General features: G+C 62.7%; 4 protein-coding genes across 38 annotated transcripts; 1 reads left to right on the top strand and 3 right to left on the bottom strand.

The window, feature by feature from the left end:
* Positions 1–400: 400 nt before the first annotated feature.
* STPG3 (sperm-tail PG-rich repeat containing 3) lies at positions 401–2,207 on the bottom strand. 2 transcript variants are annotated; one of them, XM_070595940.1, is made up of 6 exons: positions 2,015–2,207; positions 1,754–1,911; positions 1,510–1,644; positions 1,322–1,410; positions 898–1,204; positions 401–775 (listed from the first exon to the last, which is right to left on the bottom strand). In XM_070595940.1, exons 1-6 carry the CDS (start codon positions 2,119–2,121, stop codon positions 642–644), a joined length of 930 nt encoding a protein of 309 aa, XP_070452041.1. In that variant the 5' UTR covers positions 2,122–2,207; the 3' UTR covers positions 401–641. The 2 variants fall into 2 exon arrangements, with proteins under 2 accessions (XP_070452041.1, XP_070452042.1); XM_070595941.1 differs by having other exon boundaries at positions 1,018–1,204; positions 2,015–2,200.
* Positions 2,198–9,630, top strand: CIMIP2A (ciliary microtubule inner protein 2A). 20 transcript variants are annotated; one of them, XM_070595927.1, is made up of 9 exons: positions 2,225–2,297; positions 3,269–3,401; positions 4,189–4,322; positions 5,462–5,676; positions 5,764–6,026; positions 6,115–6,241; positions 6,560–6,654; positions 6,982–7,099; positions 7,565–9,630. In XM_070595927.1, the coding sequence occupies exons 3-9, from the start codon at positions 4,267–4,269 to the stop codon at positions 7,651–7,653; spliced, it is 963 nt and encodes a 320-aa protein (XP_070452028.1). In that variant the 5' UTR covers positions 2,225–2,297; positions 3,269–3,401; positions 4,189–4,266; the 3' UTR covers positions 7,654–9,630. The 20 variants fall into 20 exon arrangements, with proteins under 20 accessions (XP_008537234.2, XP_008537237.2, XP_070452022.1 ...); XM_070595931.1 differs by having other exon boundaries at positions 2,228–2,297; positions 3,269–3,453; XM_070595926.1 differs by having other exon boundaries at positions 2,233–2,297; positions 3,224–3,401.
* TUBB4B (tubulin beta 4B class IVb) lies at positions 7,644–10,577 on the bottom strand. Its single transcript, XM_070595919.1, has 4 exons — positions 9,988–10,577; positions 9,591–9,699; positions 9,396–9,506; positions 7,644–8,866 (listed from the first exon to the last, which is right to left on the bottom strand). The coding sequence occupies exons 1-4, from the start codon at positions 10,042–10,044 to the stop codon at positions 7,806–7,808; spliced, it is 1,338 nt and encodes a 445-aa protein (XP_070452020.1). The 5' UTR covers positions 10,045–10,577; the 3' UTR covers positions 7,644–7,805.
* Positions 10,578–13,980: 3,403 nt separating this feature from the next.
* On the bottom strand, positions 13,981–20,354 carry SLC34A3 (solute carrier family 34 member 3). Of its 15 annotated transcripts, none has more exons than XM_070595901.1 (14): positions 19,611–20,354; positions 18,710–18,846; positions 18,399–18,488; positions 17,713–17,841; positions 17,488–17,631; positions 17,304–17,415; positions 17,023–17,218; positions 16,762–16,851; positions 16,578–16,665; positions 16,332–16,499; positions 16,142–16,258; positions 15,944–16,068; positions 14,887–14,961; positions 13,981–14,574 (listed from the first exon to the last, which is right to left on the bottom strand). In XM_070595901.1, exons 1-14 carry the CDS (start codon positions 20,249–20,251, stop codon positions 14,110–14,112), a joined length of 2,577 nt encoding a protein of 858 aa, XP_070452002.1. In that variant the 5' UTR covers positions 20,252–20,354; the 3' UTR covers positions 13,981–14,109. The 15 variants fall into 15 exon arrangements, with proteins under 15 accessions (XP_070452002.1, XP_070452009.1, XP_070452008.1 ...); XM_070595908.1 differs by having other exon boundaries at positions 18,782–18,908; positions 19,611–19,695; XM_070595907.1 differs by having other exon boundaries at positions 18,782–18,908; positions 19,508–19,617.
* Between the last annotated feature and the right edge of the window lie 140 nt (positions 20,355–20,494).

Raw genomic sequence — 20,494 nt, 5'->3', positions numbered from 1 at the left:
GGCCTTGACAAGCTGGTCCTCTGGACACTCCCTGGTGGCTGTGCAGGCTGCCCTCACCTCAAGATGACAGATCAGCGAGTCTGGCCCCCACCACCGCCCCAACAGTCAGTTCTTTGTCTCAGCAAGAAGCCTGACCCTTGGGTAGACTGACAGGTGGACTGGTCCCCTGGATGGCACAGCTAGTTGGAGGTGTCCCACAGTGCCCACAGGGCCCCCTCCCATCCTGTCCTGGGCCAGGAAGTCCCAGGCTACCACCCTACACACCTTAAAGAAGAGAGCACTGAAGGGGAAGTGAAGGGAGAGCCCTGGTCAAGGCAAGCCAGACATGACAGGTCAGCAGCAGACCACATCTGCAGGATGCTTCACTGGGTAAAGGACGGCAGCCAGGCACATGAAAGAATTTGGAAGAACCAACAGCATCTCTGTATAGCAAGGGGTGGACAGGTGGGGACTTCAGGCTGGGCTGTCCTCATCCACAGCTCACAGAAGGGTCTGCCGGCCAGCATGGTGGATCAGGGTGCCCAGGGGGGTCAGAAAGCCAGACTGTGGGGTGCTGAGTTTCAGAGGGAGGCCTGGGAAGGCCCCCAGGGAAGCCAGGCTTCCATGTGATAACCAGGTGGGCCGGCTGTGCCCAGTGGACTCTAGAGTGTGCAGAAGGGGCCAGTGTCATGACGCTTGGGTCTTCGCACGCCCTGGATGACCGCTCTGGGCGCTGAGGGGAAGCGCGAGTTATAGCAATCCTCCACATAGTAGGCAGCTGGGCTGGGGGTGCAGGCTGCAGAAAGAGAAGGCCCCATGCCACTACAGCGCGCCAGCGGCTGCCCAGCTCCCACCTCCCCCAAGGCCCCTGTCCCCACCCGGGAGCCTGCCTGGCCTTCCTCTCTGAGGCCTCCTTACAGGAGCTGATCCAGGAGGCAAACGCAGGTGAGTGGCTCATGGTGCACATGGGTGCGCGTGGGCTCTGCAGTCGGCACCCGGGAACGATGTCGTAGGTGTTGGGGCCAGGGCGCTTCTTACCACCTGGGGCCTGCAGGGAGGCCTGGAAGAGGGACTGCGCATGGTGACGGTGATGTGCACCCCCTACCCGTGGCAGCCCGGGCTGGATGCGGGCCTCAGGTGTCTTGGAAGCGGGGCGGTGGCCTCCAAAACTGCAGGCCGGGAAGGCAGACTGGCTGAGCGGCTGGTAGTTGGCAGGTGATGGCCACTGTGGGGGAGGAGGCTGCTGCAGGCCACTGCCCCACCCAGCCCCCCTACCCCCAACAGGCCCCCTCCCGCCCTGTCCCTCAGAGGGCCCCACGGGACCTGCAGGCAAACCCCGCACCTTCTGTTCTCTGTTAAAGTCCGTTTTCTGCATGAAGGGGGTTTCACTCTGGAACCACATGGTCTGCCATGCCCTGCGGCCACCACCCTCTGCAGTGGGGGGCAGTGTTGGGGAGGGGAGATGAGTGATGGGCCCGCTCCCAGGGCAAGGGGCCAGGCGGTGGGGAGAGCACAGGGAAGGGCACGCACCACGGCAGGGGTGCTTGCGGCCGATGCTGAAGTGGGGATGTGGGGAGGACTCGCGCACTGAGGCATCCGGCACCTGGTACTTGGTGGGGCCAGGGACATCCAGGTCCGTCACGATGGGGGGTCGCTGCTCCAGCACTGGCGGGAAGCAAGCTCTGGGCCTGGGTCCTCCCAGCAGGCCCCTCCCCAACCCTGCCCCTCTTGCCAAGACCAGCCGGCGTGAGGTGTAGCCAGGCCCCTCACTCACACAGCTCCCTCAGGTTCTGGGTGCACATAAGTGGGGGCTTCTGAAGGGCGTCCGTTTGCATCCTGAGGCCAACCGGGAACTCTTGCACCCCTGGGGGCCACATCTCATCCCAGGCAGGCCCTGGCTCTGGCCTCCAGAACAGCACAGCACCATTGGGCCTGCAAGGGAGACGGACAGCCACTGTCCACCTAGCCCAATGGCCGCCCCATAAAGGCTGCACACTGCGCCCCCCCCAGCCCACCCACTCCTCTTAGAAGTTACTGGGTGGGCACAGGCAGCTTCTGCCTCAGGGGGCCACGGGTCCAGTGTTTGCCTCCATTGATGTAAAAATTTGCCAGGAATTTTACGGCCTTCTGGTCAAAATTCATTGTCAGGATTCCTAGTTCCCTTCCCTGGGGACACCACAGGGCTCTGTGACCTCACTGACCGGTCATGGACTCCCCTCCCCCCCGTTGCCAGGGACTGCATGGTGAAGGAACATTGTCCAGCCCTGGAGGGGGTGGTGCAGTGGGAACCCAGAGGGGCCCCTCCCCTGACCTGCCAGGTGGGTCACCCTGGGGTCAGCCTTGGCCAAGAGGCCCCCTAGCCTGCCCAGTGACTGCTGGCTTGGCCTCTTTTCCTCTCTTCCCCTCTTCCTTGTCACAGTCCTCCCCTTCTGGTGGACTTTGGGGTACCCTGGAGGACCAGGGTCCACTGTAGCAGGGCTTCTGAGAGGGCTGAGGTCCCGGCAGAAGGTAGAGAAGGGAGCTGGTGCAATGGGATGTCCAGCTGTGTGAGGCCAGCAGGAAGGATGCGTGGGGGTAGGGTGGGGGGTCCAGGCAGGCTCCCTGGAGGAGGAGGAGCCCCCGCTGGAGACCCAGCTCTGAGAAGTGCAAAGCAACGGTGGGTGGGTCTGGACCACGACCCCAGAGGCAGCCCTGGCCGTGGAGCTGCCTGGTGGCCCAGGCAGGGCTGAGGTGTGTGGGCTTGTCTTCTGTTTGGGGGCACAGAGGCAAGAAGGTGTCACAGACAGACACGGCTGTCCAGGTGAAACGCAAAGGAATAATGAGCCCGAGTGGGCGAGAGCCCGTCTGGGCACCAGGGCCCTCACAGTGCCCTCCAGAGCTGACCTGTGGGCCAGCCCCAGCCCTGGCCTTGGCCTAATTGACCCAGGCAGGGCCCGGTCAAGAACATCTCATCCTTGGGCCTTCCCCTCCCTGACAAGGTCTCTTCCTCTCCTCATCCCTTCCACCCAGCTCTGACCTTGCCTGGCCTCGGGAGGTGCTCCAGATGGACTGAGGGTTGGACAGACAGACGGAGCATTGCTTGAAGAGACACATTTTATTAGGGCAAAGGGCTCACAACCTGTGCTCCAGGGCCTTCCCGTGTTACAGTGTTCTCTGAGGGCATAATTGACAGTGGCTGCAGAGGTGGTTTTATTTACAAAGCCCTTGTATTGGACATTTAGGTTAGTTCCATTTCTCCCTGTAGCAAATATTGCACGTGTCTTCAACCAAACGTCAATCGTTTCCTTAGGATAGAGTCCTACCAGTGGAGGCAATGGGTCAAAGAATGTAAGGTCTTGTAGACTTGATCTGCATTCGCAACTTGTGCTCCAGATGGCGTCTATCAAATGAGAGTGGACGTGGCGCATGTGAGCCCAGTGGCGGTGAGCGCCAAAACCGCCTGACCAGCGTTTTGTCAACACTTACCTGATTCAGGTCCAACCTCTGTCCATGTGTTCACTGACTGGGTTTTTAAGATGTTCACAGTGTGTATATGTTTTCCTGCTGGGGTGTGTGTTTTGTTCTGTAGAGTTTCTTATACTGATATCATATCTGTTCGTAACACTTGTTGCACACTTTCCCCCCGTTTACAGTTTGCCTTTTTGTATTGTTTATGCTGTTTTTTGACGTGTACTTGAACTTGCTATTTTTTTCCTTTATGATATTTTCCCTCATTTTTATGGTTAGAAAGTCCTTTCTATACCAAAAAAAAAAAAAATCAGGATTTGTTTAAAAGGGAAAACAGTGCCCAGCTCCAGGGGAAAGACCCCGCAGGACAGGCTCCTGGCACCTCTCAGGCTCAGGAACCTCATCGCTGAGGCTCAAGATGATGCCTCCAAAGCTTCCAGGGCCTCTCATCTGAGGAGGGGGCTTGGGGTGGGAGCTCCTTTAGCTTCATCCTGTGGGGGCTGCTTTTAGTTGGCAGCTGGCCTCCTAGCGGGAGGGAGCAAGAGTCCAGGCCCAACCCTGCCCCCACTTCTTGGCAGGGCCAACTTGGCTGCATTGACAGTCCCGATTTTCTGAGCCCTGAGGTCTTCATTGTGACACCTCCCCAGCCTGTTTCCTGTCTGAGCCTCGATATCCCACCTGTAAAATGGGTGTGCTCACAGGGTTAAGGGGCCTGGCCCAGGTGCTGCTCAACAATGCCAGCCTCTTCACAATGGTTGCTAGGCAACAGGGCCTCCTATCAGGGAGGGGAGCCAGACCTGCAGAAGGGGACTGGAGCCAGCAAGGCGGAGTTGAGGCAAGATGACAGCTACTCAGAAACACAATCTCTTCACGCCAGAACCTCACTATATCCCTGGGTAAGCGCTGGAGCCCTGGAGGAGGCTGGGGTCCGTGGAGAATGGGGGAGCAAGGTGGGGGGCTAAGGGCCCAAGGCCAGCTACAAGGGGAGCTCCAGGGAGTGGGGGTGAGGCCCGAGGGGTGGAGGGGCCTGGGGCAGGAGTGCTTGGGAGTGTCAAGGGCCTGGGCCTACACACCCTCTGGCCGCCGGCATGTCTGTCTGTCTGTCTTTCTGTCGAGAGCAGAAAATGGGGACAGCCCAACAGCTGGCGGAGGCTGTCTAAGTCCCTGCAGGACGCTCACTCCAGAGTAATCCATGCTTTAAAGTCCAGATGAGCATCCGGAGTAAGCCAACAGGCAGGAGCGTAAGGCTGCCTTGCTAGGTGCTCCTCCGTGTGAAAGAGAAACACGAGCCCTCCACAGAGTGTGTGTGTGCACACCCCCCCACACACAGATTCAAGGGAGAAAGGGAAGGGGCTGGGAAGGAGCCAGGCCTAACTTTTCACCACAGTTCTGAGGGAAAAGATGGGACGGAAGATACTGAAAAGGGCTCTGACCTCAGCTTCAGCTTCGCTTATCTCTTAAACTAGCAAACTGAATTCACTTTGTTAAAAGAAAACAATTCACACTCCTTGGGGGATCACACAGGCCCCCAGCAGCACTGAACTACCCACCACTCCCCTCGTGGCCTGCTGCTGTGATGTCTATACCACTTTCCCACATGGCTCAACCGTCACCCCCTACCAGTCGCCCTCCTGTCCAGCTCCCAAACTCTGTCCCATACAGTTGTCTACTGGCTGCCTAGGTGGCAAAAGTCTGGACCAACCTTCCCAGTGGGACCAACTTGTATATAATGGGCTTCCCTGTGCCTTGGCCCCTGTCTGGACCCCGTCACCATCCTTGTAAATGCTTTGAGGGGGTAGAGGTCCTTGTTGTTGAAGGATGGCAATTGATGGTGGTGATGACAATGGAGCTCACCTCCTCTGGGCCAGGCCTGTTCTCGGGCCTGGAATGTGCCATCCACTCAAGCTTCAAGAGCCCCAGCAGGCAGGTGAGGTCAGGTGCCTTGCCTGTGGCCGGGAGGCTGGATCCACACCCTGCTTTCAGGGGCCCTGCCCTCGCCCACTGGCCCCGCCTCTTCCTCCTCTTCTCTTTGCAGCTATGCTGGCTTCTACCCTCAGCTGCGCTACCAGGTGGGGAACACCTATGGGCGCACCACAGCGCAGCTGCTCACAGACCCGAGCGTGCGCAAGAGCCCCTGCTCCGTGCTGTCCCCCACATCCAAGCCCAAGTTCATCGAGGACTTCAGCAAGTCCAAGCCACCTTGGATCCCCTGCCGCAACCTGATTGAGCCCTACATCCCCCACTACACTGGTGAGTCACCTGCCCACCGGCCCGGCCCCTCCCGGGCCCTCCCTGATGCCTGTTGTCGCTCACAGCCATCCTGCCCTGTCCGTACAGGTCTGAAGCCCTACAAGAACTTTGAGATCCTGGGTCGATTCCCACCCCAGGAGGCGGACACCCAGGGGCCACCTGGGGTACAGAACGCATCCGCGCAGGTCCAGCTGCCTGCAGGCTTCATGCCCTATCCCTGCTACCCTCCACGCTCACCAGGCAGGAAGGGGGACTCCAGGGACTTTGGACACCCGGGCCTGCAGCTGGCCTATGGGGAAGAGGGCTGGAAGAGCACCATCCCTGACCACGAAGCCCCTGGGTGGCACCAGGTAACTAGAAGATGCGCCAGGACTGAGCCTCACCCCAGCCAGACCCAGGTCGGGGCTGGGGTGGTGACTTGCCCCCTCTCCATCCCAGCTGTACCACTACAGGAGGGACGAGTGCCTGCCCCCAGCCCGCCAGCAGGAGACACTAGATGTGGGCAGGTTCCACAGGCTGCCCCAGCTGGATCACCCCAAACTGATCCAACGCAAGGCCATCTCAGGTGGGCACCCAGGGCCTGGGTAGGAAAGGGGGACACCCCCTTCAAGGCTTCAGGGGCCTAGGCAGGATGAAGGGTGAGAGCAAGTGAGGAGTGATGCTGTGGGCCCGTCCTGCCCTGAGACCTGCTTCCTGGAGCCCCGCTTCTCCCAAGGCCGGAAGCTCCTGCCTGCCCATTTCCATCCGACCCAGCAGACAGTCACCAATGTTTAGGAAAGGGAAGGAGCCCAGACAGACCCACAACACACCTGGGAGCCGGTGGGTATGCCCAGGGCAAGGCAGAGGGGATCTGGAGCGGGACCCTGACCTCTTCCTCCCCCAGGCTATGCTGGCTTTGTCCCCCGGTTTGCCTGGGTGTTGGGGATGAATTACCGCAATGGGGTCACACAGGCTATGGACGAGTTTGACAAGAACCAGGTACAAAGACACCATCCCTGGGCCTGCTCCGGAGTGCCCAACTCCACCTGCAGGGTGGTCTGTACGCCTCTGAGCGAGCAGGAGGACGGGGCTGTGAAGGCCAGACTTCCTTAGAGGCCTGGGGAGGGGGTTCTGCCTGGCCCAAAGAGGCTGCTCGCCCCCTTGGTTCCCTGCTTTGGAGCAATGTGGGGAGTGGGGAAGACAGGAGCCCCTTGAACATTAGCTACTTCCCAGGAGAATGCCAGCCCCACCCCGCCCCAGGACATTTTTCTTGCTGGTTACCACATGGGGGAGGCAGCACATCTCAGTGCCTGCCTGTTTCCCCAGTTCCTGTTCAGAAATCCCATCTGTGCCCTGGGTGAGCGGTTGCCCAGGACACACTGGCCCAGCAACACCATCTACAGCAGCAAAGGCCTCATACCTTTCTACATGGGCTTCATACCATGTGAGTGCACAGAGGGGGTCCAGGCCCACCTCATTCGGACCAGGTCACAGGGACCAGGTCACAGTGACCAGGCCCCTGTGGGGAGGGGGGGGGCAGCTGGGGCCCCTCACCTATGCTGCACCACTGGCACAGGGCCAACTGTATTACCACATTGTCCCCAGGGTCCCTTGCAGTAGGACTGCCCCCCCCCCCACCCATCCCCCACTGTGGAAGGGGCTCAGCAACCTCTTCTACTAAAAGCTGCAGATGGAGGCCAGCTGTCTCCAGACCTACTGACTCCCTGCAAGTTTAGCACAGACAGGCCAGGCCAGGCTCGCCCTCAGGAGGCAGGTGCCCAGGGCAGCCCCAGGCTCCTCAGAGGCCTTCATGTTCACAGCCTGTGCTGACCCCTCCAGCAGCTACTTGTAGGCTCACCATGGGCGCACAGCAAGCCCAGGAGCCCAATGGCAGCACTGCCCTTTGTAGCCATGCAGAACAACTTTGCGCTGACGTTTGGGAACAGTACCCGTAAGGCCTATCAGAAGGAAATGAAGAGGCGAAAACAGACACTATGAAAACGCTTTAATGATGGTGTCTGTACAGCACATGACATCAAGACAGGAAGGAGAGCAAGTGGACACACAATGAGACGTGGCTATCAGGGAACAGACTGCGAGTGAATAAAGAGTTCACAAGGCTCCCGTGCTCTACCGGGTATCAGACAGCTCTAGGCCACCTCCTCCTCCGCCTCCTCCTCAAACTCGCCCTCCTCCTCGGCCGTGGCGTCCTGGTACTGCTGGTACTCGGACACCAGATCATTCATGTTGCTCTCGGCCTCGGTGAACTCCATCTCGTCCATGCCCTCGCCCGTGTACCAGTGCAGGAAGGCCTTGCGCCGGAACATGGCTGTGAATTGCTCCGAGATGCGCTTGAACAGCTCCTGGATGGCTGTGCTGTTGCCGATGAAGGTGGCGGACATTTTTAGCCCCCGAGGTGGGATGTCACAGACAGCTGTTTTCACATTGTTGGGGATCCACTCGACAAAATAGCTGCTATTCTTGTTTTGAACGTTAAGCATCTGCTCATCCACCTCCTTCATGGACATTCGACCCCTGAACACAGCAGCTACCGTCAGGTAGCGGCCGTGGCGGGGGTCGCAGGCAGCCATCATGTTCTTGGCATCAAACATCTGCTGGGTGAGCTCTGGCACCGTCAGGGCCCGGTACTGCTGGCTGCCCCGGCTGGTCAGTGGGGCAAAGCCAGGCATGAAAAAGTGCAGGCGGGGGAAGGGGACCATGTTGACAGCCAACTTGCGCAGGTCAGCATTGAGCTGGCCAGGGAAGCGCAGACAGGTGGTGACCCCACTCATGGTGGCCGACACCAGGTGATTCAGATCACCGTACGTGGGTGTGGTCAGTTTTAGGGTTCGGAAGCAGATGTCATACAGGGCCTCATTATCAATGCAATAGGTCTCGTCTGTGTTTTCTACGAGCTGGTGGACTGAGAGGGTGGCATTGTAGGGTTCCACCACCGTGTCCGACACCTTGGGAGAGGGTACCACACTAAATGTGTTCATGATCCTGTCTGGGTACTCCTCTCGGATCTTGCTGATAAGAAGGGTACCCATCCCAGAACCAGTCCCCCCACCCAGGGAGTGGGTCAGCTGAAAGCCCTGCAGGCAGTCACAGCTCTCAGCCTCCTTCCTCACGACGTCCAGCACCGAGTCGACCAGCTCTGCACCTTCTGTGTAGTGCCCCTTGGCCCAGTTGTTCCCCGCACCACTCTGACCTGCAAAAGAGGGCAGTCGATCGCTCTTTGGCCAAGGGTCTGATCACCAATGTCAAAATGGCCAAATAACCCGGAGTGAGAAGACACACAGAACTGACCCTGCCGGTAGAGCCTACGGACCCCCAAACCGATAACACAACAGCCTGCCTCGTTCAAACTTAAGTTAGGGATCAAGACAAAATGACTTAACAAGCCAGCTCCTCCCACGGGCAGCTCCTGCCAATTCCCAAGGACAGACGGGCCACCAGAGCTGCAACCGCCTCTAGCACAGCCATCACCACAGGCAGATTACATCTGCCCGCTCCTTTGCGGGTGGACAGCTGGGCCTTCCTCCCAAAGCCGCTTTAGGAAAGGGGATTGAGTGACTGCAGCGGGGAGGACAGTGTCCAGGGGCCCTAGCTGCTGCTCGGGGGACAGAGTGGATCAGAATCTCGATTCCGCGGTACTGACGGTGGTGACCTTGAGCACCTCTTAACCTTTGAGCCATCCCGGCTAACAGGCCGCCTCCCAGCCCCCATCCACGGCTCACCGAAGACGAAGTTGTCCGGCCTGAAGATCTGCCCGAAGGGCCCGGACCGCACGGAGTCCATGGTGCCCGGCTCCAGGTCCACGAGCACGGCGCGGGGCACGTACTTGCCACCTGGGGGGCGAGTGGGAGGGCGTCAGCAGGCGGGGGAGTAGGGCTGGGGCGGCAGGAAGAGTGGGAAGGGGCGCGGGGTCTCACCGGTGGCCTCGTTGTAATACACGTTGATCCGCTCCAGCTGCAGATCGCTGTCCCCGTGGTAAGTGCCAGTAGGGTCGATGCCATGCTCGTCACTGATCACCTCCCAGAACTGCGAGACGCGGGCGGGCCGGGGCTGAGTCACGCCGGCGGTGTCCGGAGCCGGCCCCACCCCGGACGGGCGCCGCCCTGCCCTCCCCCGCCGCCGGGTCCGTCCTCGGGGGCTCCTGCCGCCGCCCCGGCCCCGGCCCCGACCCCAGCCCCGACTCCGACCCCCACCCTCTCACCGGCCCCGCGCGGGGCCGCAATGCGGGGGCGCCACCCGCCCGCTGCCGCCATCTTTCCCGTCCGCCCGCCCCGCCCGGCAGACCCGCGCCGGCCGCGGCACCCCGCCGCCCACCTTGGCGCCGATCTGGTTGCCGCACTGGCCGGCCTGCAGGTGCACGATCTCTCTCATGGCGACGGCAGCAGCGGCGGCGGCGCAGGCGGAAGGACGGAAAAAAGAGCCGAGCAGGAGGCGCGCAGAGTGCTACAACCGACGCTCGGCCGGCGCTTATATGCCCGCCGTGCCCGCCTCCGCCGGCCTCGTATTGGGCTGCCAGAACGAGGCTGGCAAGCGGCCTCTTTTGATTGGCTGTAGCTTCGTCAATCGGGCATCCTAGTGCCCGCCTTCCCAACGCCTTTCGCTGTTTATTGGTCGGCGGCGGCCTCTGCTCTCCCTATCAAAACTCCCCCCCTCGCGCTGCGGTGGTCTGTCCATTGGGTGTTTCAAATGATTGATTTGTCCTCTCATTGGCTGGCTCCGGAAAGCACGCCGCCAGGCCGGCGCGATTGGCCGCGCGGGGCCAGCGTCCTGGTAACCGCCGCAGTGCCGCGGCGGCGCGCGCGGGCTCGGGGCGCGGCGCTCGGCTGGGCCGCGGGGGCGGCAGGTGTCTCGGCGGCCCCAGCGGGCGAGCGCATGCCCGGGCCCCGCCGTGCGTTTCTCGGGGGGGGCCGCCGCGAGTGAGGGCGCGCGTGGGCCGGCCTCGCCGCCCGCGGGTCTCGCTCGGAGCCCAGGAGTGGCGCGAGGCGGCGCGCGGCAGACAAATGGGGCCTGGGGCGGAGGGGCCCCTGCGCCCCTCCCGGCGCGGTCAGGTGCGGAGCACGTGGGCGCGGCGCCCGGCCCCGGGGAGGGGCCTGCCCGGCAGCCGCGCCTGTTGTGGAGACGCGCTGGCCCCGCGCCCGTCGCCTTGGTGCCCCGGCCCCAGGAGCGCGCCGAGCCGCGTGCAGCCGCGGGCCGGCCCCCCACCTCCGGGCTCCCCGGCCCTGGGACCCCGGCCACGGATCTGCCTGCCGGGGCTGACCAGTGCTTCTACTTTTTCCTGATTTACGTTTAGGAAGAAAAAAAAACAACGTACAGGTTATGAAATTACATGTGTTCGCGCCTTCAGTCAATCGCTTTAAAAACAGTACGCTTGCGTTATATTTTTGTAACGTTTTTAAAGAGAAAAAGTTACTCCCTTGTGTCTGCCCTGACGGTCCCTCTTGCGGTGACCACCGGGGCCTCTCCAGATTCGGGTTTTCTCGGTGAACTTCTTACCCTCCTTTGCCCCTACGCCGAGGGTGTTGGGGGCAGCAGCTGGTTGTTTATTTTCCTCTCTCTGGGGGGAATGCGCTCCCCTCCTCTCTAACACGTAAAATGAGGGCACTGTGGCGACTGCGGCGTAGCCGACTGAAAGTGTTACCTGGATGGACAGCGGCGCGCTGGCCAGAGACTAGCCTTCCCATCCCATCCCCGGGACAGTGGTCGGGACTGCAGTGCTGACCTGGAGGGTGAGTCAGCACAGTGACGGGCCGTCGGTCCCAGCAGGGCCTAGGGGACCAGCCGCCTCCCCCACAGACCGGTCCAGGGAGGCAGGCCTGGCTTCTGTGGACCACAGGTGTCCCTCGTGGGGCGCGCAGGGCCACTGCCTGCATCCTGGGTCTGCGCAGTGCCCTGCAAAGTAGCTTAGCTGCCCAAGCGGCAGTTGGCAAGGCTGAGGCGCTGCAGTAGGGAGGCTGCTGCGGCTTCTCAGCACTGAGTTGTGCAGATCCACAAATTGGTGAGACAAGGAGCAGCTCACCTTTCTCCCCAGTGAGCCGTGCGAAGCTCTGCTAAGGTGGCTCTTTGAGGTGTTTGTCAAAGCCCCCCAGACCCCCCAGGCCATGTGGCCAGAGACCCCCACTGGAAAAGGCCCCTGCTTCCTGTGAGTGTGCACAGGGTTGGGAGTTGAGTGTGGCACCCCCATTTTACAGGTAACAAAATAGTTCTTGTGTCACCAGCCTAGGTGTGATCCCCAGAGCCCCCCCTGGCACCAGGTAGTCCGGCGTGCCCCGCCCGTTGCCTGTGCAAGGTGGATACTAGCTGGGGACAAGACAGCAGGAGCCTCCCTTGGGCCTGCGCTGGGCTGGTGGGAGGAGACCCTGCAGGTCCCCACCCTCAGCCAAGGGTGTTCCTGCCTGGGCCCAGTGGGGGTTTGTGGCCTCGCGGGATGCAGAGCAGAGAAGGCCAGAGGCGCAGGGAAGCCCAGGCAGGGGCCGTGGGAGCGCTGGGCGGCTGGCCCTCCCACCCTAGCCTGCAGCTGTTAGAGGGAGGCATCCACAACGGCAGCTCTGTTTACTGGTGGCCATGGTCCCAGCGGGAGGGTGCGTTACCGCCAGGCAGGGGCAGCAGGCAGACAGTCGTTTGTGGCCTCAAAGGACCTGGCGGTCAGCCTTTGTGGGCGGCCTCACCCGGAAGGAGAGGTGTGGGGTACTTTCTTCCCCTCTCACTGCCTCCCGGCTGTGGAGAGGGGGCCCCCTGCGTCCCCAGGGAACTAGCCAGGCCTGGCTCCTCCTCAGGGACTTGTATCAGAGGGACCACGAAGCTGATGTCAGATCTGCAGGAATGCACTGAAGTCACAGAAGTGGGGGGAACCCAAGAAGGGTGCATGGACCTGCCTCCGAGGTCTCGCTCTGGCCAGGCCTCTCATGGCTCCCAGGAGTGGGGGCTACCTCCCTCGGTGGACAGGGGGATCCTCAGGCTCAGGAGGCCTAGGAGCTTGTTGGGGGAAGGGGACCTGGGGGGAGCTGAGAGGGGCTGGGAGTACCCCAGGTGGGGACTGAGGGGACTGTGACGTGACGGCGGGGGACACAGTGGGGGGTGGGGTGGGGCTGGTGACTGAGAGGGGCTGGGGTCTGGGGGGTCTGAGGGGACTGAGAGGGTGGGGGTTGGTGTTTGCTGAGAGAACCAGAAGGGGAGTAAAAGGACAGGACCAGGGGCAAGAACTGGCCCTGGGGCTCTGCAGCCTTATCTGACCATCACACTTCTCCCCCACTGGGTCTGGCTAGGCAAGCCCGTGTAGGGGAGTGCTGAGAAGGAAGGGGCGCCCCCATCAGGGCAGCGTCTCTGGCCCAGAAGGAGGTGACTGGCCACAGTGGCAGACTCTCTAAGGAGAAGGGCAACCCAGGCACTTGATCAGGGCCAGCCCCCGGCCGCTGGTCTGTCCCTGTGGCCCCTCTCGGGGCCGAGTTCTGGTGGAGCGCAATTCACTGAAGTTTGCTTTTTCCGTGGGTGGCTGGGGCGTCGGGCTGGGGTTGTGGGCAGCACAGGGCTGGAGGGGCGGGAGGCCCAGGCTGCTTCCTTGGTGTCCGGTTACTGGCTGGCCGGCAGACCAGCCTTCCTGTGTAGAAACCTGCTGCACCACTGCGGGAGGGGCAAGGGCAGGGGGTGGGGCAGGGGCAGCGCTCAGCCCTGGAGGCCCTCGTGGTGGGGGAGGGGGCTCACGCATGGGCTCCAGGTGCCGTGGCACCAGGGGTCACTGGTAGGACCTGCTTCCTGGGACATGTTGGGGTCTGAGCACCTGCTCACCCGGGCCCTGGAGGGTAGTGCCACTGTGGCCACAAGGTACAGGCCAGGGTGCCCGGGAAACCTGAGCGTGGGCTCTCCTGCCCCCTGGCCCCATGCACCTCCATTCCCCCCACCCTCGCAGCCCTGTACCCCCCCGAGCCCAGCCTCCTTGCAAGCATTCCTGGGCATGGTGTGTGAGAGCCGGCTGCTCCTGCCTCTTGCACCCTCAGGGAAGGGCCCGGCAGCATCCAGCCTTTCCTGGCCCCAGCTTCTTGCTGCGGGAGGTCTCCACGCTCTGGACTCGCCTTCTGTCCCCAGCAGCCGTGGAGAGAAACAGAGCTACAGTCTGGGGCTCAGGGGTCAGCTGTGTGCCCACACCCACTGGGCGGCTAGGTCCCATGCAGGCTCGCCACGGTCTGGCCGCGGGCCCGAGTGTCCGCTAGGGGGCAGCCTTGCACTGCCCCACGCCCAGCTGTCCTCAGAGGCCAGCCTGGGACCCTCCCCCCAGTGCCCCTGTCAGGGGAGTGAAGACCACTCACACCTGGGTCACAGCTTCTTCTTTATTTGCAAAGAACGTGAGCCAGACGACTCAGAAGTCCACTGCTACAGGGATCACCCAGGGTACCCAGAGGTCAGTGGGCAAGGGTTGTGGGGGTCCCCGGGGGTGCCCACCCCTCACAACTGCTGGGAGGCCAGCACCTCAGGGTTCTCGTGGCAGTGGGCCTCCTTGGCGGTGGCCCGAGGTGGGCTGCGGGCCCTGCAGGGGCAGCAGCGGCTCACCAGGCGGTCCCAGGGCTCCAGAGACCGGAGCCAGAGGGGCAGCCAGGCCCAGGAGCGCACATGGTGGGGTAGCCAGGCTGGCCGGTGCTGCTGCAGGACGTTGATCAGGACAACGAAGAGCACCAGCCCGGCCAGGGGCCCCCCAACGGCAGCCAGCACTGTGCCGCCTGCCAGGGAGAGCCCAAAGGTGGCCAGTGGCAGCAGCAGGAAGCTGAGCAGCAGGTAGGCAATGGCCACCCAGCGGTATTGGGCGGTCAGGTCCCCGAAGCGCTTGGCCAGTGGAATGGGCAGCCGCAGGACAGGCACCACGTACCACAGCAGGATGCCGCCCAGGTTGAAGAAGAAGTGGATGAGGGCGACCTGGAGAGTGGGAGGGCAGGCAGGGGCAGGAGTCTGGGCCTGATGGCCCAGGGTCCCCTGGGCTCCCCAGGATGCCTGCCCTGCCCTGCCCTGGCAGAAATGGGGCCAAGTCCAAAGCCTGTCTGGGGTCCTGCTCGTTGACTGAGATGGGTCACCTGGAAAGGCAGACTCCCACCAGGTGTGGCACACTCCTCCCGCCCCCCCCAACACCGTGAGGGTCAAGAGCCCAGTCTGGCATCCCAGTGTGGTAATGGCATTGTTGATGGCTGCATGGATCTGACCTGCCCCTGGGCTGGCTTAGCTTGTGCACACCTCATGCCTAGTGACCCCGATCCTTCTCATCCCTGAGTTGACTTGGCCACCCAGCCCTGGGCTCTGGTCTGGCTCCTGTGGGGAGGAGGTGCAAGGCCACATGTGGAGGGAACACAGCCCCCTCCAATGGCTGCTGGACTCCAGGACTGGTGCAGCAGGTGCAGTCTGGAGGGCTTCCTGGAGGAGGTGGGGCAGGGGCCTGCCCTGGGAGGGTCTGGGAGGACAGAGACGGAGCAGAGGCAAAAGGGCAGATGGGAGTCAGGGGAACCAGGGCTCATCTCTTCTTGTGGGTGCAGCCCAGAGAGGTCCAGGCTTTCAGAAGCTGCACCTGTCTGGACCCGAGCAGAGGTGGTGGAGGAGGGAAGCTCGAGCCAGGGCAGTGGACCACAAAAGGGGTGAGTTGGAGAGAGAATCAGCAGAACTAAACGAGTCTGGTTGGGGGGCATAGAGCTGGGGGGCTGGAGGGAGGCATCCTGGAGGCAGAACTGTGTCTAGGGGCATGGAGCGCCCAGCATAGGTGGGGTGCAGCCTTCACAAGAGGATGGCATGTCATCCAGGTAGGGACCTGCTGGGTTTAGGTGACTGGCGGGCAAGAGGGGCATCCTGGAGGTGGTGAAATAGAGGGCTTGAGGCCCCACAGGGCTGAGAGGCCTCGAAGGAACACAGCCAGGAGCATAGGGTCAGGGGTAAAGGAACAGGGGCCCCCTGGGGAAGGTTGGGGAGGGGCTGCCAAAGAGAAAGGAAGAGAGGGCACCCTAAGTCCACATGATCCTGGAGATGATGAGGTCACAGGACAGGAAGATCAGGGCTGGGGGTCTGGGAGATGCTCACAGGGTCCCTGGGGTCTGAGGAGATGAGGCTGCCGGTCTGAGCGGGCAGCCAGAGGTGGGTCCCAGGAGAGCTTAGGCCATGGCCAGCCTGAGGCCCTAGGGCAGGCCTCACACCTCCTGTCCACAGGGCTGGACTCGAGGGAACCGGGCCCAAAGGAAAGCCCCAGGCCAGCGCTGGGAGTTGAGGGGGCTGTTGGGGGCTGGGGAGGGGTGAGGGAAGGTGGTACCTGGACGGCGCTGAGCAGCATGTCTGCGGGGCTGGCTAGGGCCGCCAGCAGAGCCGTGGTGGTGGTGCCAATGTTAGAGCCCAGGAAGAGGGGGTACGCGCGCTCCAGGCTGATCACCCTCACCCCTGGGGAAGCCAGGGGTCACCATGGGGCCCTGAGCCCCGCACCTGAAACCCAGTGCCTGCCCGCCACACTCACCCATGAGCGGCACAATGGCGGCCGTAAAGACGCTGCTGCTCTGGAGCATGAAGGTCAGGCTGGCACCCACGAGGATGGCCAGGTAGCCGCTGAGCCAGCCGAATGGGAAGGGGAAGTCTGGGGAGAGAGCTAGGTCACCCCGGGCCCAGTCTCCCTGCCCCCGCCCCTGCCAAGGCCCCGCATCCCACACCAGCGTTGATGACAGTCCTCACGGCCTGGGCAACACGGCCGCGCAGCACGGAGTTGAGCAGCTTGACGAGGAGGACGAGGCAGGAGCAGAGCCCGAGCAGGGAAGCTGCCAGCAGGATGAAGCCCACGGCCAGGTCCGTGAGCGCCGTTCCTGCGAACAGGTGGTGGCCTGGTGGCAGGGTGGGGGCAGGTGAGTGGTGGCCAGCTTGTGGGGTGGGCAGGGGTAGGGGCGGGCGCCGGGCCTCACAGGGCAGGTGCTCCAGGGCGGCTGAGCTGTTCCTCTCAGGGCAGGAGTCGGAGGTGGCCACTCCACAGTTGCTGCCATTCCCCGTGGTCTGAGGAGGTGAGGTGAGGTGGGCTCAGGATGGGCTCAGAGTGGGCAAGACTGGGTAATTCAGCAGGTCGGAGTTCGAGGGTCAGAGGCACCTTACCATCTCCCCCCTGGTGCCACACCATCGCTTGACGAGGCTGCTGTTGGTGGCATTGCCTGTGGCACTTCCCGTAATCACATTGGCATCCAGCTGGGGGACAGAGGGGCCGCAACCGTCTGCTGGACCCTCAGGACTCGCCTGGGGCTCAGACGCCCACAGCCCAGCCCAGTCCACTGTCCCCTCCCCTCCCCCACCCAGCGCAGGGCCCAGACTCTTCTGCTCTGTCCCTTCCACCCCCCAACTCCAGCGTGCTGTCCTCACCTGCACAACAAGGTGTGTGAGTGGCTGCGTCAGCACCTTGAGGATGTCAGGTGCACGCCCCCCAGGCTGCAGGCTGGTGGTGCCCAGGGCCAGAGCGCTGAGCCTCTCCAGTGGGGCCATGGCACTCTCCAGTGGCAGCAAGAGCAGCACTGTGAGCCAGTTGAAGATGCTGTGCACGGCTGAGCCGCCGAAGGCCCTGTGGTCGCATGGAGTCGAGTGGTCAGTGGTGGCCTTGGCCGCGGCCTGGACTGCAGCCCCTGGCCCCTGCCCTACCCACTTACCTCCGAAACTCATCCCGGTCCCCTGACTGTGCCATTGAGACCAGGGTGCTGGTGATGGACGTGCCCACATTGACGCCCATGATGATGGGCACCGAAGCCTGGACGGTCAGCACTGTGGGGGTTGCTGTGTCAGGCCCCCGCGCCCGCCACCCCCCCACCGTCCCGGGAGGAGAGGGCCACTTACACTTAGAGGCCACCATGCTGACCACAATGGAGGAGGACGTGCTGGAGCTCTGCACGAGAACTGTGACCAGCACACCAATGACCAGTCCAGCCACAGGGTTGGACAACACCATGTTGTCCTTGAAGATGTCTCCAGCCACTTTGCCTACACCAAGAAGAGAGGTGCACTGAGGCTGTGGAGGGCTGGCTGCCCAGCCCACCCCCAGCCACCTGGCCGGTCACTCACTGCCCAGCAGCTGGAAGGCAGAGCTGAGGATGTCCAGGGAGCAGATGAAGAGGTAGAGGCTGCCCAGGAGCCCACAGGCCTTGAGGAAGCCAATGACCACCCGGAGCACCCTGCCGGCCAAGCTGAGCTCTGAGGACACAACACAAGGCTGTCCTCAGCCAGCCCTTGCCTTGCGCTGCCCAGCACCCCCCCCACCCAGGTCACTTCCTTCTCTGACCCCCAGGGCAGGGCTTGGGCCCCCCTCTGTCCTCCTGGGGCAGGGCCTGGGTGGCCCGCCTCTGTTCCCCAGGGCAAGGTCTGAGTCAGTCTCCTCTGGGCCCCCCTCTGTCCTCCAAGGCAGGGCCTGGGCTTTCCTTTGTCCTCCCGGGGCAGGGCCTGGGCGACCCTCCTCTGTTCTTTTGCAGAAGGGCTAAGCAAACAGCCCCTAGGGCCCCCCAGAAGCCTAACTGCCAGCAAGAGAGAGGAAGAGGGGCAGGCTGGGCAGCAGTGGCTCTCGTCTCTGGACAGGGCAAGCAGCCAAGCTGAGGAACAAAAGTTCCCCAAGTGGCAGTCTGCATGGTGGGTTTCCATGTGGCCTGTTGGGGCAAACCCCCTCCCTGCTCTCTCTCTCTGAGGACCCTTTCCATATTCAGATCCTAAGGAGTTGGAGCCCCCTTTAACCAGTTACCTGCCACCTCCAGACCTACCTTTCCAGGATTGGCCAGTGTCCTTCAGCTCAGGGAGGGCCCAGGGGTCCGTGTCCCTCTCTTCCAAGACCAGGGCAGAACCAGAGGTCCCTGCAGGGGTTGGGATCAAGAAGGACCAGGGCCCCAGCCATTCCCTGGGCACCCCTCAGGTGGGGCAAAAGGGGGTGAAGGGGACTGTGGATGGGGGCCTGATGAGGTTCAGCAGCAGGAAGCAGGGAGCCAGGGCCCTCTAGCTTGTGTGGCCCTAACAGAGCTGTCATGAGCCCCCGGAGGCTCTCAGGAGACTGGCTGGAGCCCCTCTCCCTGCTTACCCAGAGCAATGGGACAGGGCCTGATGGGTGGGCAGAGGCAGGCGGAGACCTTGGCCGTGGGGCTCCTGGTACCTGCATTTCCCAGACTCCGGTTAACCAGGCCAACCAGGTCCAGAGTAGTGGGGGGGACCTGGCCACTGGTGAGGGAATTCGGCATGGATTTCAGGCAGGGGCAGACCCAGGCCCAAGCCGGGATCTCCTGGGGGAAGAGCAGGTCAGACACATCTCCTCCCCCTGCCCCACCAGGTCTTGGGGTCCCCTGATCTGAGACCTTGCCGACTGTCCTCCTTTCCCACCCCCTGCTGGCCTTGGTGACCTCCCCTTTTCTCCATCCACAGGGGGATGGCTACAGTGACCTCAGGTCACTGTTAGGTGAGTCTAGTCCAATGTCGGGGCACTGCCGGCTTCCTCACTGGTGCTAGCTGGAAGAAGACCTTGAGGGTGGCCCAGGGCACAGGGTGCCGGGGTGCTGGCCAGAAGTGGCCAGGATCCAGGAACCCAGGGACCTGTGCTATCGGGTGTCATCGGGGGCACTGCAGATGGTCCTGACTTAGACTTTGGAATTTGATACCAAATAGTGATGTCTCCGCTTGATAAGGGACCCACCCCTGGCGATAGGGAGCAGGGCAGGGGGCTCGGGCACCCCCACCCCACCTCAAGTGTCCTCTCTGCAGCCTGTGGATCCAGAGCCCCTGTCTAGCCCTTCTTGACTCCCTCTCAGTCCCCAGGGCTCAGGTCCTGGGGGGCTTTCTGTTACCCCTCCCTCCTGGTCACCAGAAGCTGGTCTCTCGCCCTCACCTCCTGGAAGCTAAGGGTGCAGAGGGCTCAGCCCTAGGCCTGAAGGTCACCCAGCCCCAGCCCCGGTGTCCCTGGGCCCCCGCCTGGCTCTAGAAGCTCCTACCTGTGTGGGTAGTGAGGGGGCACCTGTGGGGAAGAGGTATAGGGCGGGAGCCGCTGCAGGTCAAAGATCTGCTGGGCGCACACATGACCTGCTGTGCGCTGAGCCCCATTAATGTTTACCCAGGAGCTGAGTCCCCCAGGTACCTGCCGTAGCCCCAGGCACCTGCCTTGTCCAGGTCCCAATGTCACCTTGGGGCAGGCACTCTGGGCCCCCAGCCCAACCCTCTTGGAGGGGAGTTTCTCCCTGGACAGGCCCCAAGCCAGGCCAGGGGCGTTGCAGGGCTGGGCGCCCGCCTTTGGTGCTAGACTTCCACAAGTAGACGCCTGTGGAACGCTGCTGGACACTGCATGCTGCCCGCCCAGCCGGTTGGCCAGGGGCCCCTGGGGAAGTCTGCCCCAAGTTCTGCAGACCTTATCGTGGTCATCCCTGCCCTGGTCAGCTGGTGGGAAGGAAGCCTTTTGCGTCAGGGGAGCAGAGAGGGCACCAGCCCCAGAGGTCATCCAGTTCAGATCCAGGTTCAGGGAGGGCTGGGCTCCACAGAGCTCCCCGGAGCCCAGTCTCAGCGGTGAGCAGTGACGGTTGACTACGTTGTGTCTCCATCTGCAAGTGGGGGGAGGGCAGGGCCCCTCCCCAGGCCACATTGCTACCCGGCCCACCGCCCAAGCCCATCTGGACTAAGAGACTCAGCCCACCTTCTCCTCTCCCCAGCTGAGTCCTGATTGGCTCCACTGCTTGTGGGATGCCCCTTCTTGGGGTCAGTCCCCTTCCCGGGATGTTGGGAGGAAGAGCTGCCCCTGCTGGGGCCAGCCCCTCCCCCTCCTCCTTGGGCCTGATCTCCCCAGGGGGTCTGCTGGCCCAGCACCCTGCTGGCTGCCCCCTCCATT

The sequence above is a fragment of the Equus przewalskii genome, chromosome 26 (assembly GCF_037783145.1).
Source record: "Equus przewalskii isolate Varuska chromosome 26, EquPr2, whole genome shotgun sequence".
Taxonomy (NCBI): domain Eukaryota; kingdom Metazoa; phylum Chordata; class Mammalia; order Perissodactyla; family Equidae; genus Equus; species Equus przewalskii.
Note: the sequence above shows the minus strand (reverse complement) of the source record. Positions and strands in the feature narration are given on the sequence as shown.